This window comes from Centropristis striata, chromosome 8, assembly GCF_030273125.1.
Source record: "Centropristis striata isolate RG_2023a ecotype Rhode Island chromosome 8, C.striata_1.0, whole genome shotgun sequence".
Taxonomy (NCBI): Eukaryota; Metazoa; Chordata; class Actinopteri; order Perciformes; family Serranidae; genus Centropristis; species Centropristis striata.
This window is the reverse complement of record NC_081524.1, coordinates 36,428,755-36,445,691: the sequence shown is the minus strand read 5'-3', so window position 1 is coordinate 36,445,691 and position 16,937 is coordinate 36,428,755. Positions and strand designations below refer to the sequence as shown.

Genomic DNA, 16,937 nt, shown 5'->3' with positions numbered 1-16,937 from the left:
ACAACTGGCTTCCTTTGTTGTGCTAACTTACAGTTTTAGGCCAAAAAACACAAGTTGGCTTTTTTGCAGTGAAGTACTAAACATTTAGAGGCAGAGCAGACATTTTTTTAGGACCTATGTTAATATTTATTGTTAACAGAGGACTCTCGTGGTCATAGTAATTATGATAGAAGGTACTGGACATGGAGTTATGTCTGCCCCTGCCCATTTTGGCTTACATTTAGCTATATTGATTAGAGATACATACAGTGAACTCTGGGTCATTGGGATGGAGAGGAACTTGTAAATAAAATCCCTTATTTATGGAAATTGGTCTCGAGAACCTTGGCTTAAGCTCCCAAAACTTGTTCCCTCATGGTGTCCAAATCTTAGCAACATTTTCAGGATCACAATAACTAAAATACACTTGTCCTGTCGCGAGGTCAGTAATGCCACGAAGGATGGAAAGCATTTGGAGACAAGTGTGACTAAAACTTGGGAAGCCAGTAGAAAAGACTGCCAAGACAGAGGAGCAGACCTGGCGATTAACCATGCAAGCAGAGCTAAATTTTGTCAGCAAAATTTACAGGGTAACACAATTCACAATTACAAGCGTATGAGAACAGAATATTAAACTACATTCATCTGCAAAGTAATCTGAACAAATGGTTTCCAGTTTGTTTGGAAATTGAATTACATGCTCCATGCATACACTACAAATCACAACTATTGTAAAAAAAGAAAGAAAAAAAAAGAAAGAAAGAACATGCTCTTCTTTAAGTAAGACTGCAGTCCAAGGGTTTGTATTTTCCAATCCAAAGGTGTCCTACCCACAAGTTTGTTTGTTTTTTTGCAGTATCAGCAAAACATTGAAGTTAGGAACTGACTCAGCCACTGAGCGCAAAAATAACAGATGTCAGTGGCATTGAGTAACAAGTCAGGAGAGTTTGGGTAAGACAGCGTAAATCTGATGGCTCTTGGTGGTAGATCAAAGTTTGGATGGATACCTCAAATTTCTGGTAAGAACAAATCTAACCACATGATATACTATACAACATTTAGTATAATAGAAATAATGGCTGCAGTAATTCTAAAAAAAGGCTATGTTGTGTAAGAGGAAATACAGATGGGGACAAAGTAATGGTAATCAAACCATTTAGCTAACTTACACATCTGTATTGCTTGTTTGTGTTTTTTTCATTGTCTTACTGGGATACTGTGTTGTTCAGGCTGGTGTATTGGAGCTGCAGTGTGTCTGGGCTTTCTTCTATTGATTCTGATCTTAGGCGTGGTGGCACACAGTAAGTACAATACTGCCTCAACAATAAGCATAAATACACAGCAATAAATAAATAAAAATACACTGTATAGCAGAGGTTACTTGATAATATTCATGTTTGTTGCAGATTCCAGTGCTATAGGTCATCAGGAGTCAAAATGTGAAAACATGATCTATAGCCTGACTGCAGAAAAAGTTCCTCTGAGAGCTGAGCGAGACCAACTGAAGGTTACTTACAGCAACCTGACAAAAGAGATGAAGGCTCTGCAGAGCCAGTACGAGGCTGTAGCTGCAGGCCGGGATAAGCTACAAGAAGAGGTCAACACTTTCAATCAGGACCTTAAGAAATTTTTAAGAAAAAAAAAAGCATTGAATTGAATCTTGAGTGGTATCTTATTTTTATTTGTTTATTTACTGTTGTAGAAAAACACTCTGAGAGATGAGCGAGACCAGCTGAAAATGATTTCCAGCAACCTGACACAACAAATGGAGATTCTGAAGAGCCAATACAACGCTATGAATGCAAGTCGAGCAAAGCTACAAGAGGAGGTCGACAGGTTAGGCCTCAACAGAACACGTAAGATATCTACTCCTTAAAGAATTGTCACTAGCACTTATTGATGCACTAATAGCTCTTATTGCACTATACCTTGATTGTTTGCTTTTACTCTTCCTGTAAGTCGCTTTGGATAAAAGCGTCTGCTAAATGACTAAATGTAAATGTAAATGTAAATATGTAGTTTTGCAAAAAAAATTAAAACTGGAATGGAATCTTCTTTGATGTGGATTCACTGCGATAGAAAGTAAATTGAAGAAGATGCAGATAGTATAATGTCATTATTAAACCCTAAGAGACTTGGGTGGATAAAAAAATGAATGCTAATACTTTATTTAACCCAAGGACAAGGATAATAATAATTGTTATAATTAATACAACATAATTTAGGAAGCCCATTACATTTTCTGTTGGTCCTTCTCATTGGCAATGAAAGTACAATGCTTGGTTATTGATAAATCTAACTGGTCTCAATACTAATTTACTAAACAGAAAATACTGAGTACCTCTGTATAACTTGACATAGACAACACAAAATTCCTGTTTCCAAAATAGCAACTCTCAGAGTCTCAGAGTTGTGTCAACAGTAGGCTTTTATGCACCAATAGTAAAAGATTTATCTTTCAAACTAAAACTAGAATATATTGCACAGTTGCGTAGGAATCATTTAACCAACTCTACATTTAAAGTGGGTTTTTTTCCCATACCTTTCCAGAACCAATAAGCATGTGGCAAAAATGTAAGGACTGAATTCAATTATGCAAACAGTTTATTTTGCTCTGACATGAGATTGTTTGCATGACTGGCTAACCCTTACCTAACCATAACCAATCTCACTCTTCATGCCTAAACATTCCCAAACAAATTGACACTCTAGTGGTCATAGTTATTATGATAGAAGCAAAGTTGGAAGTTAGGTTACAGAGTATAAAGAGCGACAAGGTCCGCTTAGAGCGGCTGTGAGCGGAGATAGGTGATGCCTGCGACTGCCCCTGTTAGCTTACATTTAGCTACATGCATTAGAAATGCATACAGTGAACTCTGGATCATTGGGAGAGAGACTTGTTGTAAATAAAATCCCTCGTTTATGGAAGTTAGTCCTGAGAACCTTGGCTTAAGCTCCCAAAACTTGTTCCCTCATGGTCTCCAAATCTTAGCAACAGTTTCAAGATCACAATAACTAAACTACACTTGTTCTGTCTCTAGGTCGGGAATGCCATCAAGGATGGAAAGAGTTTGGAGATAAGTGCTACTATTTCTCTGCAAGTGGAGTGACTAAAACTTGGGCACTCAGCAGAAAAGACTGTCAAGAGCGAGGAGCAGACCTGGCGATTGTAACCACGCGAGAAGAGCTTGATTTTGTCAGCAAAACTTATGCAGTAACCTGGATTGGACTGTCTGACAAGGACCGAGAGGGCAAGTGGGTGTGGGTGGATGGGACTGAACTGCAAGGGGATGAATTCTGGCAAGATGGGGAGCCCAATGATAGTGATGGGGATGAGGACTGTGCTGAGGTCTCACGTTCAGCAAAGAGATTTAATGACGTGCCCTGTAGTAATAGATATTCATGGGCATGTGGGCAGTAAGATGTAGATGATGCTGATGTAATTTAGGCTCTCAAATCCATTGTTCAGCATCCTACTGCCCCTCATCTGATTATTATAACTCCTCCTGAAATATATATTGATATAAACCATATAAGACATTCTGATAGTGTTCCTTTACATGTTTATAGCCCTTCTCTGTAACGCCTGAGTTAATTTCCTTCCTGAAATAAAAAATGTGCTGAAATAGATATAACCATGCTATAACCATTAAAAATGTTTATTTTTCATATTTTTTATTAACTTTTATTAAAAACGTGTAATTCAAATTAACAATTATAATGCACAATGTTGTATCTTCTGAATGTTTTCTTTTTTTGCTTTAAAAATAAAGAATAAAAACATGGACAATAGATTGATGGATTGACTTGTTTTATATTTCACAAATGTTCTCCTTTGAATCTTGCAGAGTCAGAAGCAGTTTAGTCCAAGAAAAGATTAATCTCTGGCTTCCCACTGGTTTCGTAGATGCCTGTGCACTGCAAAAAAAGAAAAGTTGGGTGAACTCAAAATTTCAAGGCAACAAACTTCGATAAAATTTTAAGTTGTACAGTTAAACTAAATATTTTAAGTTTTGTTTTTGAGTTTGCTCAACAACTTTTAATCCTTACTTCTGCAATGTGCTGAATTGGCACGATTGTAATGCTGCTATGAAATGTAAGCTAATGTTGTGACCACAATTTTGAGTTAGCATTGATACGCTAATGGCTACTCTTGTAGCTGTAACAAGCAGCGCCGCTAGCATCAGTTGGCCGCTAGCATCAGTTAGCCTCTAGCTTAAGCTAATGACCGAATTTCACAACAAAGAAATAAGAGTTAGCAGAACTATTGTCCCTTGTTGTGAACCCCAACTTAAAGATATAAGTAACAACAACTCACAAACTTGTTTTTTAGAGCAGACAACTGGCTTCCTTTGTTGTGCTAACTTACATTATTGCCCTAAATATCAATAATTTATATTTCCAAGTTAAACCAATTTAAATCACTGTTTTAGGCCAAAAAATACAAGTTGGCTTTTTTGCAGTGTGACGCCTCCAGAGACCCATTGGGGTCATGCTTCTCAAAACGTATCATTTCCTAGAGGCTCGAAACAGGCCTCGATAAAGGTTTCCGATATAGCAGTGCCGGTCTGATAAACTATTGTCTTGTATCACATGACAGGATACTGGGGTCTTATGCAGGTCTTACTGATTCAAAAGTGAACTAAGCTCAGTGCCCTTTAAGAGGTTATATCAACATTGGTTCACATAAACTAAGATCGAGCTAAACATTAACTATGGCTTACCATGAGAAACTGCTCTTACCAACTGATGTAACAACTTTTGCTTTTTACCATTGGATTAAGAAATGGCCAAGAAATTGATTGTGTTCCCAGAAAATGACCCTCTAATTCCAACAGTTATAGCAAGCATGGTAAATGTGTGAGTTTGGAAATCAGTTCTCCTCTTTCCTCAGCTGTTACTCTAACCTTTAAGCTAATATTTGCTTTCCAAACTACTTTGCTCCTGCACTGGGGAGGTTAACCAGTACACACACCATTGTTTCTCAGCCCTCATTCCTTTTTTTTACACTGGAAAAGAGAACAATGTCATCAATAGTTATGACTCCAGCTATTTGATTTTTATTCTTTGTAACGATTCTGAGCTGTGGTGGAGGGAGCCAGGTGCTCCGACAGACTTACAAAGTGGGAGTGAAATTGCTGCCTTCAGTTGCTGTTGGAATTACAAAATGTACACTGTAAAACTTTTTACTGTAAAATTACAGTAAATTACTGGCAGCAGTTTCGCCAGTAAGTTACTGTAAAATTTACACTACCTCTACTGTATTATAGAAATACAGGTTTGTTTACTGAGAAACTGTCTCGAAAAAAAGAAAAAAAGTAGCGTGGCGTTTGAATGTTTAACTCTAAATTATGTTACAACTAATCCATGAAAACGCTATATTAGTATTACTTGAAAAACAACACATTGTGATTATTTCAGCCCAGACAAAAATTGAATAAAACTTTTCTTCTTTTCAAAAATAACGGCTTTATTTTCCCGACATGCTCAGCTGAAAACCGTATGTTCCTGTAAAAATATAATTCTGACCGTTGGAATGCCTGAGCAATCATGAAAACTCCCACAATGCATTGTTTTCACAGCAAAATACTGTTAGAATTTGACTGTAAATTTACAGCAAAATCTTACAGTGTAGAAGTTGAGCAAATACATTTACAATGTGAATGATTGCAGAGTTATCAAGAATTGACATTTAGGGTGGAGAGAGCATAAAGCCATGTAAACAAGTAGTGACCTGTCTATTGTGTTTCATCATTGTAAACACACCCAGAAGCCTTTTATGACATACATTCTACCTTACCAACGGCTGGCACAGACTTATTCTGCCAAAAGCAAATTTATTGGCATGCTTTAATAATTATTAAACATTTATATCAACACAGGTGTTGTCTGGACTAAACTAAAATGCATTTGGTTCCTGCTCATTATGGTTAGTGGGAATTGTATTTTCTTACCTCCTTTTTGTATTGTACTATAAGCAACTTCAACCTCATAAATTAATTAAAAGCTTAGTTGCATGACTGGCCCACATTTTATTGGCTTCATCCTGCCAGTGGTGGCAGAAGTATTCAGATCCTTAAGTAAAAGTAAACTGTAAATACACCGCTACAAGTAAAACTCTTATATTTAGATCCTTAAACAAAAGTATGAATTATCATCGAAACATATTTAAAGTAAAGTAAAACTCATTCTGCAGAATATAAAAAATGGACGCTGTAAGTATTTTAATTTCATTATATGTTTTCAAATACTATTACTGCTGCATTAATGTGTATATTGAATTTTAAGGCTGTAGATGTTTAAGATTGGGTTATTTTAGCTCATTTATATCATGTTAGGTAGCAATGCCTAATATTCAGATTCATGATGATACATTTAATTACTCATTTAGCTAAATGGGAGAGTTTTCTCAACTCATCAAGAAAAACATCAGTTTATCAGAAAAAAATTACCAAAAAAATCAAATTTTAGGATAAAGGGTTTTCAATGGATCAGATAAGTATGCATAAATTATAATCTGAAAAGTAACTCAAGGTGTCGAACAAATGTAGTGGAGTAAAAATACAATATTTGCCTCTGAGATGTGTTGGAGTACAACTATAAAAATTGTCTAATTTTCAATTCAATTCAACTTTTATTCAGACTCAGGGTCCAGATTAAGAATAAAAATGGAAAGTAAGTAGCCTAATCAGGTCCGTCAAATGTAAACTTAAATAAACTAGACCTGCTTTAGTAAATGTAGCCTATATTCAACCTCTGCATAAAAGCTTGATCACTGCAATTGATTCAACTAAATAATGTGCACATGGATTGTGATCTATATGTTAAATGTGTGAGTTCCGTTTAATCAACTCCATGTGACGTCATTATCACACCCAATTAAAACCACTTCATTTTTGGATACCAAGTTGTCATTATTTTTTTTACACGGACGAGTCTAATATGAGATTTATAAGATATTTGGATCTAGGAGCTTACGCGAGGTCCTTGAACGCAGCGTCGGTTTCCAGGGAGTGGCACCTGCACCTGTCCGACCTGTTTGGGGGACACATGACTCCGGAGGAATTTCCCCCACTGCTCCCGTTCTTTGTTCAACGCAGTCCTGTTAGTGGGAGACAGAGGGTGAGAGCCAGAGGAGAGGGGGAGATAGATAGAAGAGAGAGGGAGAGATAGATAGAAGAGAGAGGGAGAAAGATAGATAGAAGAGAGAGGGAGATAGAGAGATGTCGGAACCAGCCACTAATCCCGCTGCCACCTCGTTCCCAGCGCCGACTATTTCCCTACCTTTGGGACTGGAAGTATTGAGAACTTACTCTGGAGCCCTTGTCTGTGTAGAAATAGTAAGTGTCGTTTTAATAGAGAGGTTATTAATGATATTAAACTGTATGTTACATTCTTAAATGTATCAGTGGTGTTGTTGAAATACTGTGCAGAACCTGTAGTCATTATTGCTGCATTAATAATTGATGGCCTTATTGTTCAAATGCAGTTAGATATTAAGTAGGCTACTAACACGCTCCTTTATCTCCTATGAACGGACTGCTCAGTGTCACAGCAGTATGATCACTGTGATTGCCTGAGGCTGGGTTTTTTAGCTTAGGTTTGACAGCTAAAGCAAGGGCAAATGTTGCCTCGAGCGGTCGAAACACCTATTTGTTATAGATCACTGTAGTCTATAAAAATACCACTATTATACAAGTACCTTTATATGCTGCAGGCATGGTGATTTGACTATTATCTGTAGGCCTATTTGCAGTTGGAGGCCTGTAAAGATAGGCCTTCAGAGTCATTTAAATGTTGAGTTGTGGCTGTTATCAGAATGTACCCAATGTTAAAGCCCTTTCTAACATCGTATTCATGCCTTTGACTGCAGTAGACAGCCCATAAATACAGACGAAGTGCCATACAACCATTTTCTTTGGTGTTTTAATCAGCTTTGTTCACTCCATGTTTGCTCCTTTGTCCAAAATATACCACATCCAGCAGAACATGTTACTCCACCTTGGATCCTAGCACCAAACAAAAAGTGCTCTTAGCAGGAGACATTAATGTGGAAAGCAGGGTGTATTCTAAGCAATACAAAAAGTAATTGTTTTGCAAGTCAGAAGTAAGTCAAGTAATCAAACTGTAATGCCGTTATACCAGTAACAAGAGGTCAACACCTAGTACATGGGTAACTGTGTTTGGTTTATGTGGTTTTGTGGGCAATGTGTTATAGAAGTAGTTGATAGTAGTGTCTATGATGTTTTTTTTTTTAATATTAGTAGTATGCTTTTGTCCCAGTAATACAAACAAGTAATAATACACTTAATGATATAATAAACTTTAGAGCAGCACTTTTGCACCACTTGTTGCTTGGGCCCTAATAATTACATTTATAATGAAATGAGTGAAGTAAAAGCACTGTCCTTTTGAGGCCAATGACAACATGTTTGAAAACAGGTGAGCTGCAAATATAAAAGAGGACAGGGGACAAGCAGCCCCCCGGGCAAAGTGTGATCATTCAAAAAAATATATTAAATTAACAAAAATCACGAATGCTCTTTAAACTTAACCTAAACTTAAAAAAAGTAATGCTGACATTGCACTTTCATAGCATATAGCATGGCTTAGGGGAAGTATTTTCAAGTCAAAAAGGCTCAAGTCCAAAGTGAAGTTGAGTGCCATTGGTGTTGAAGACCAAGTGGAGTTGTGAGTATAAAGTCATCACAGTTGTGACTCAAGTCAAACCCCAGGTCATGTGACACGAGTCCACACCTCAGATAAGAAACATTTTAAGATAATCTAAAAGCTCACAGTCATTGATGCACGTTACCGTTCTTTAAAACTCAGTGAGGTATAAAGATTAGTATTTTGCAAACAGAGAGCACCAGTGTCAGTTAACCCTTTATCAGGCGAAGAGCTATATTTGGTTACTTCAGTGGATATCAAAATGGGGTCAAGAAAAAAGCTGCAAATTTACTAGATAAAAGTGGCAAATCTACAAGAAAAAAAGTCGCAGATTTGAGAGATTTAAAGTGGCAAATCTGTGCGAAAAAAGTCACAGATTTACGAGATTTAAAATGGTGAATCTGCTAGAAAAGTTGCTTTTTTCCCACTTCTTTCTCGTAAATCTGTGACTTTTTTCCACGCAGATTTGCCACTTTAAATCTCTTAAATCTGCGACTTTTTTTCTTGTAGATCTGCCACTTTAATCTAGTAAATTTGCAACTTTTTTCTCAAAATATTTTTATTTTTTATTTTGGATATCCGCTGAAGTTACCAAATACGGTTCTTCGCCTGATAAAGGGTTCAGGCATACTGGTTGAGGTATCTGAAGTTTACAATACACCTTACCAGAATACATATGTACAATTATTAGACTTGATGTCTACCTAGCCCCTCAAATGTCCCCTGAGACATAATGAATGGTTAAATATCCAAGTGCTAAATTTCAGTATTACTGTCACCAATTTGAGTTTTGTTTTTTTCCCAGGTATTTGGTGGTCTAGTATGGATCCTGGTGGCCGCCTCCAATGTGCCCGTGCCTCTGCTGCAGGGCTGGGTGATGTTTGTCTCCCTCTTCTTCTTCGTCCTCTCCACCGCCTACCTCACGCTCCTCGTCACCGGCCTGGCTGACCGCATCAACACTGACTGGAATTCCTTGGTAAGTCAAAAAATAAAAGAGCTCAGCCCCCCACAGTAGCACAATGGAGAGAGAGAAAGTTAAGGATGTTTTCTATATGGAAAATATAACCGCAAGTGATGTATTCCTGTTTGGTCTCCAATTATTTCACATTTTATTAACTGATATGACTTTTGATCTGATTGATGTGTTCTATATGTGTGTGTTTTGCTTTTGTTTGATTTATTTATTATTCTTTAACTATTTTATTTTTTCCTCCCTCGCCACTCTAATATGAATAATGAATGTTTGTACACTGTATATTAATCTGTGCTGTTTCTTTGAATTTGTGAATGTATGACTGCACCTGGAAAAAAGGAAATAAAAAGAAGTTAAAAAAAAAAATAAAAGAGCTTATCAGACAGTCAGTTAGTCAGCCTGCTCGTCTGTCCATCTGTCTGTCTGCAATTCAATTCAACTTTATTTATAGAGCGCATTTCATGCACAAGGCAGACTTAATGTGCTTCACAATGGATATACATAATTACAGTTAAAAAACCCCAAAACAAAACAACAGAAAACAAACAAACAATTAGAAAAAATCCATTACAAATTAAATGAAGAGTGCAGGTAGACAAGCTATGCCATATTCACCATATACACACTTACTTACTCACACATGTGCACCCACTCCCACAACCACACATGCACACGCACACAGTTCAACCGAATGTATCCATCTATCAGTCTAGCTAGACATCTATGCTATTTGTCTGTATACAAAATGTAAAAGTGTCCCTTGTGCATGTGCATGACATGAACAAACGGGGACTAATCATGGTGTCAGGGGAGGTTGCTAGCTCCACAGGGAACCTTTCAGATGCTTGTTAGTGTTTGAAAATGTTGTCATGGCAGCAACTGTTGTTTTCAGGCATGAATGTCGGAAATCTGGTTCAGTGGAAAAACCGCAAGTCAGTCTTACGGCAATGACAGTATTTAAAGTCAAAGTTGGAAGTCAGCAAACTTTACCAAGGCACATGAATGTAATGTAGCAACCTAATAAACAATATAATGGTTAGTTTTAGTATATCTATTGCACACAAAGTTTTTTTTGTCAATATTGCTGATAGATTGCATAATATTTTGTCTAACTGTCATTGTGGCTATTATGTAAGTTCCACTATGAGGAACAACAAGAAATTCCCTCGTGATTTTGCCCAAAACCACACAGCACTTGCCCATGTGTGGGCGCACAGATGCACGTTTGCGGTATTGTGTCATAATATTGCTGACAACATCATGTGTTAAATCCTCGAGGAAATGTTTTTTTAACACCAAGTATCAGTACAGGGTGTGTGCATGTGCATTGTCGTAAAAACAAAATCTTATTTAGCCTAATATTAAAAAAAAAAAAAAAAGTCTGTTAATGTTATGTTTGTGAAAAAAAAAACTTATAGACAGTGTTGCATTTATGTCATGTAGGACAACCTTAATAACAGTAACTGCAGGGACAGTTTTGAGTTTTATAGTTAGTTTTAATAATGATGGTGATGCTGATGGTGGTTCAGAACTAAAGATCCATCGGAATAGCTGCGCAAATCCAAGTACTATAGAGGCCATTTAGAGCTCAGATTTAATGTGGAAACGTTAATGCAAAATAAATATATACAAAAAATACAGCACCAAGTGAAATAGAGCTGCAGCAGTAAAATTCATTTATAACAATTTTTTGATAATTATGACATTTTCCTGCTTTTCCATGTCTTCTCAAAATTGAAAATTGATTCCCTTTAAATTTTGGGCTGTTATTGACATCACCCTAGGCTTTTGGAAATTGTCATGTGCATTTTCACTGTTTAATGAACCAGCTGGTTAAACAGTTGGTTGAGCCAACAGTCTTCTGCTAAATTGATAGCTAAAGGAAACTGTTAGTTGCAGCCCTATTATAAAATAGCTCTGAAAAAAGCTGAAGGATGTGTTGCGGAAGATGCTACATGTTAATCCAGCACATGAGTCAGTTTGTATTTTTTAATCTGGTTTCCTCGAAAAACATTCCCTACACTCCTTTGGCTTCAAGCCCAAGTGTTGTTAGAGCACTCTACCAACAATACTTTCCTCGGTGGTAAAAGGAAGTAAGCTCACTTGTGCCTTTTTGTACAGTGGCCCTGAGAGATCACATCGCTGCAACATAAGAAAACACATGCAAATACACAAAACACAAGCAAATTGAGAAAGCATCTTCATCAATTGGACAACATTTAGAAAACGCGCTGCAAAGACCACAACACAATAAGACAAGGCACTGCAAAGACCACAATACAGCACTATTAAAAAGTGCTGCAAAGACCACAACACAAAACATTAAAAAAAGCTCTGCAGATAGACCACAACACAACACAATAAGAAAAAGCTCTGCAAATAGACCAAAAGACAAAACAATAAGAAAAAGTGCTGCAAAGACCACAACACAATGCAATAAGAAAACACGCTGCAAACACCACAACACAAAACATTAAAAAAAAGCTCTGCAAATAGACCACACCACAACCCAATAAGAAAAAGCGCACTGGAGGAACTGCAGGTATGATTAATATATGTGATATAAGATTTCAAGTGGCATGTAGTGTTATGTCATTGTCGTGTCCTGTGTGTTGAGTCTGGGCTCTCAGACACAGCCAGCCTTGCCTCAGGCTCCAGCTCTGCTCCCAGGAGTAGCCAGGCGTGTGAGGTTGTTTGTTTTCGGCCGAACAATGAGTGACATGGATGATGAGCTCACACCAAAACACTACAAAGGCCTGCCTGTTGTCCCGCCAGGCCGGCAGAATCAACAACACAAACTCTCATTAACCTTCCTTACTCTCTGAACCGCCCTCTCTCCCTCTGCTGCTTTAATCCCTCTCTCCCTGTCATGTTCTTTCCTAAAAGGATGCTTTACAAATCACTTAAACCTTTTCACTCTTTCATACTACAATTCTCTATTTTTTTATGTGCCATGTCTTTTGTATCTACCATGTTGTGTTTTATACTTCATGTTAACCCTTTATCTGGCGAAGAACTATATTTGGTAACTTCAGTGGATATCAAAACTGGGTCCCCATGTCTCTCTGTTTGGTTTGGTAAAAATAATAGTAATATTGCGAGAAAAAAGTTGCAAATCGACTAGATTAAAGGGGCAAATCTAAAAGAAAAAAAGTTGCAGATTTAAGAGATTTAAAGTAGCAAATGTGCACGAAAAAAGTCGCAGATTTACGAGAAAAAAGTGGAAAAAAGCTACTTTTTTCTTGCAGATTCACCACTTTAAATCTCATAAATCTGAATTTTTTCTCGTAGATTTACCACTTTAATCCCGTAAACTTTTTTCTCAAAATATTACCCCCCTCCCCGGGTCCGTATGTGTTTTTTTTAATTTATTTACACATTCTGGCTGTATGTAATATCCTCCAATATTCTCTAGGGTTGAAATTTGGTATTTGAAGTATTTCAATGAGTGTCCTATTAAGGGTTAAAGCTTGACAGATCTGGTTTGTTATATAAATGCCAAAGTCCAGGTGGCTGCAGTGACCAGTGTCTGTTAATGCCTATGGGATAAAACTCAAATGTTTTTCATTCTTTGTCCCCTACTTGCTGAAACGTATTTGTATGTATTTCTAATGTATTCTGTCTTCTTGTCCCACAGGATGTGATTTACCATTTTATAGCAGTACTTTTCTACTTCGCTGCCTTTGTGTTGGAGGCAGCAACTACAGCAGCTAATGGAGGAGCCCACGTCAAACCCCTGCCCAACAGCACTGACACTGTCATGTGTATCACCTACCCTCGGGGCAATATATTCACAGTCCTGAATGACAAGCAATACAGTATTAATGTGGCAGCCACGGTGAGTGCAAAAAGGGTTGGATTTTTTTTTTTAGATCAAGTCTGTTACACAGTGTGTGTAATTTGTGCATTTACATTTACATTTAGTCATTTAGCAGACGCTTTTATCCAAAGCGACTTACAGGAAGAGTAAAAGCAAACAATCATTTCCATTCATATAATCGGAATGGACTTGCAATTTTATCTGATTGAATATAGCTCAATGTCAAACTCCTTTGTTGACTTCTACGGAGGGGAGTTTTTGAAAGTGCCTTAGAAAGATTAAACTGAATTGAATTCACACCATTCAAAGTAACTGTTCTTGTTGTATTATGAAAGTTTGATTCATATAATAACAAAACTAAAACTAAATCTGACATCTGCACTGTTACTCTCTCATGGTTTCAATTAATTCTGTTGAAAAAGACCTCAGTTGACACATTTGCATGTACAAAATAACCTCTATGCTCACCAACCTTCAGTTTTGATTTTGTTTGGGTTTACATTTTTGCATGCACCATTTGATGATATGATAAAGAGATCCCACAAATTAACATAACTTGTGTATATGTGGTGTCATGCTATCAGCTAGAATTTTCTTGCAATAAAACAGTATGAAAAAAGTAAAGTCCAGCTACGCTCTTTGCCATTAATTTAGTCAATTTTATTAGGTTACACATTGTCAAATCTTATTTTATTTTGACAGAATGTACACAGATCCCTATACTGACCCAAAATGTGTAGCCTATTTTATATTGTTACTATTTATTATTACATATTATATTATATATTATATACTGTACTATTATAACAATTATATACCGTCTAGTCACTATAGCATTGTTGCCATCATATCATCAGTATAATTATAATTACCATCATCTTGCCAACCTACAAACTGATCTGCTTTTTTTAACTTCTTAAGTGTCCTTTTTCCATTCTGTGTTTTTTTTTCTATTGAAAAACTCATGTGGAAGGTAACATTTTAATGCTGGGTTTGTTTTCTCTCCTTTTGTCTTTTTGTCCCAGATATTTGCATTTTTGGTGACACTATGCTACGGCTGCAGTATGGCGATGGGCTTCAAGAGGTGGAGGATGTAACCGGGAAAAAGCTGCAAAAACTAGTTTTATAACTGCTTCATAACTTCAGTATGTATCAAAACATCAGCCACACCATCCAGAGCTCCATAGAGAGCACTGCTATTCAGTTTAGTTCAGTGCAAACTCTGCTATTTCCTGATTGGAAATTCACATCATCAAAGGAAACATATAGATGACAAAAAATATGCCTCAGTCAAAACATCTGTTAAGATTTCTGGAAAATAACATTCCTATGAGAATTATTTTTTGAGATACTGAAATGATTGTGTTCAGCTGTCTGAGATGTTACAGGTATTTTAAGGACAGTTTTAAGAACAGCACTAACATAACATAATGTATATTTTACAAGGCTATACAGGGTGATTTTGTAAGATGTAAGAGATGTCTATGACAGTTATGGTTTTGTTGTTAATCATACAGATATTGCCCAATTACCTTTGTAACATCCTCATTTGAGGGATTATTTCCCAATTCCAGTACCACGAAATCATGTCTATTTATGCTGCTATAGAATATGCAGCAAAACATTAATGTGATGGTGCAATTTCTTTGAAAGACCTTACTATTGGCCAATTTCCTGAACTACATCCTTATTGGAAGGGATAACAGAACATGAATGTAATGTTGCAATTTATTTGAAAGCTCCTAAAAGAAAACATGATTGTTTTTACTGTCCATGGTGCTAAGAAGCTGTAAACTCACTCTAGATTTAACACAATGTTATTACATTTGTATGTGGCCACTATTTAAAATGAGAGTTAATCTGAAATTTGCATTTCAAAGTTGTTATTTCTTGCACTTTTCATCAGATTTTCTCAGTATATTCAGCATAACATGTTTTTCACAATCTTGAAAGTATTGTACATGGTCAGTCACAGTAGTCATGTAATAATTAATGCTTAAACTTTCTGAGTGATGTCATATGTTTCTAACTCCACTAAAACTTACTGATACACAGATTGTCTTGATTAAACAAATTTCTCATTTTGTTGAGTTCTACTTCAAACTAATCATTTAATCTGACCATCTATAAAAAGGTTTTTTCTCAGCTACTATATTTCTAAAAGTGATCTTTATCAACTGATGGATCATTTAAGTATGTATAGTACTGTGTTTTTAGTGTTTGACCCTTATTGTAACTGTGTTGATTGATCATAAATTTACCAAAATCATTAACTGCCTTGCTACATGATTTATTATGTGTACTATATTTTATCTGCGTTAGGCTTTTAATGATGAATTTAAAAATCGTTTTAAATAAAGTGTTGTTGTTTTTTGACACCTGTTGTTTTTTGACATTTTAAATGCAATTTAGAACTACAGAAATAAAGGTTTTGAAGAAAAAAAGCTTTTGTCTTTGCATCATGACAGGGTACATTGTTGTATGCCACAGTTTTTATGCCACCACTAGGAGGCGCCAAAGTTACAACATTTCAATTTTTTTTTACAAATTGCTATTAACAGAGAGTTATATTTACAATGCAATATTTTCTTGCCTACATCTCTGTCTAGACAACAACACTAGTCACTTAAATGACACTGAAAAGATACAGACTATATATACACTACTGGTCAAACGTTTTAGAACACACCAACTTTTCTAGAATTTAATTGAAAATTATGCAGTTTAATGTCTCAGTGTACTCTGAAATTAATGCACATTTGCAACATTTAAAATTCTTTATTGAGCATGCTTTTGAAAGTTAAAAAAAGATTCAAAATCACATTTTATGTTGGACTATAGAACTAAAAAAATGACACAAAATGACCAAAAAAGACACAAAATGACCAAAAAAGACAAAATGACAAAAAAAAATAAACAAAATGACCAAAAAATGACAAGAAATGACACCAAAAGACACAAAATGACTAAAAAAATAAACAAAATGACCAAAAAAAGACACAAAATGACTTACAAAGACATGAAAAGAATTCAAAAATTTACAAAATAGCCCAAGACTCCATAGAGTTAAATTGTTAACCCATTTCTTGTTCCCTGAAAAAGGCCTACTTTTATAATTCTGAAATGTACATTATTTTTCAGTTTTGGTTAACCTTACCTTTTTTTATTTACCTCTGGCAGTTCACCACTTACCTTTGTACCCTTTCAAGCTGTTCATTTGACTTGAACTGCTTGAATTTCAATAAAAAACTGGAAAAATTGGGGTGTTCTAAAACTTTTGACCGGTAGTGTATATATAAAAAAAACAGGAATACATTTGCATTTCATAATAAGCCATAATAAGCCTAGTGTCTGTGTCTTGTTGCTGAATCCTGTTTTGCACACTATCAGCTCCATGAGATTTTTCATGTAGCCTACCTCCTCTGACATTATCCCTGGCTAAAAATATTTGAGTGTGACAGTTGACAGTTGACAGTCCTCAAACTTTCTGCAATT

At 36.1% G+C, this 16,937-nt stretch overlaps 2 protein-coding genes across 2 annotated transcripts; both read left to right on the top strand.

Annotated features, from left to right (window-relative positions):
- The first annotated feature begins 901 nt into the window (after positions 1-901).
- On the top strand, positions 902-3,762 carry LOC131976618 (CD209 antigen-like protein E). Its single transcript, XM_059339727.1, has 5 exons — positions 902-998; positions 1,209-1,280; positions 1,386-1,576; positions 1,682-1,835; positions 3,021-3,762. The coding sequence occupies exons 1-5, from the start codon at positions 950-952 to the stop codon at positions 3,398-3,400; spliced, it is 846 nt and encodes a 281-aa protein (XP_059195710.1). The 5' UTR covers positions 902-949; the 3' UTR covers positions 3,401-3,762.
- A 3,231-nt stretch (positions 3,763-6,993) lies between these two features.
- mal2 (mal, T cell differentiation protein 2) lies at positions 6,994-15,273 on the top strand. Its single transcript, XM_059340239.1, has 4 exons — positions 6,994-7,319; positions 9,455-9,625; positions 13,260-13,460; positions 14,468-15,273. The coding sequence occupies exons 1-4, from the start codon at positions 7,203-7,205 to the stop codon at positions 14,537-14,539; spliced, it is 561 nt and encodes a 186-aa protein (XP_059196222.1). The 5' UTR covers positions 6,994-7,202; the 3' UTR covers positions 14,540-15,273.
- The last annotated feature ends 1,664 nt before the right edge of the window (positions 15,274-16,937 follow it).

Bases quoted from the DNA above. Each gene is read 5' to 3' on its own strand.
- LOC131976618 (XM_059339727.1), top strand. From the start codon at position 950: ATGGCTCTTGGTGGTAGATCAAAGTTTGGATGGATACCTCAAATTTCT. The intron at 999-1,208 runs GTAAGAACAAAT...TGTGTTGTTCAG, and splicing joins ATGGATACCTCAAATTTCTG to GCTGGTGTATTGGAGCTGCA. The intron at 1,577-1,681 runs GTCAACACTTTC...TTACTGTTGTAG, and splicing joins GGGATAAGCTACAAGAAGAG to AAAAACACTCTGAGAGATGA.
- mal2 (XM_059340239.1), top strand. From the start codon at position 7,203: ATGTCGGAACCAGCCACTAATCCCGCTGCCACCTCGTTCCCAGCGCCG. The intron at 9,626-13,259 runs GTAAGTCAAAAA...CTTGTCCCACAG, and splicing joins ACACTGACTGGAATTCCTTG to GATGTGATTTACCATTTTAT. The intron at 13,461-14,467 runs GTGAGTGCAAAA...TTTTTGTCCCAG, and splicing joins GTATTAATGTGGCAGCCACG to ATATTTGCATTTTTGGTGAC.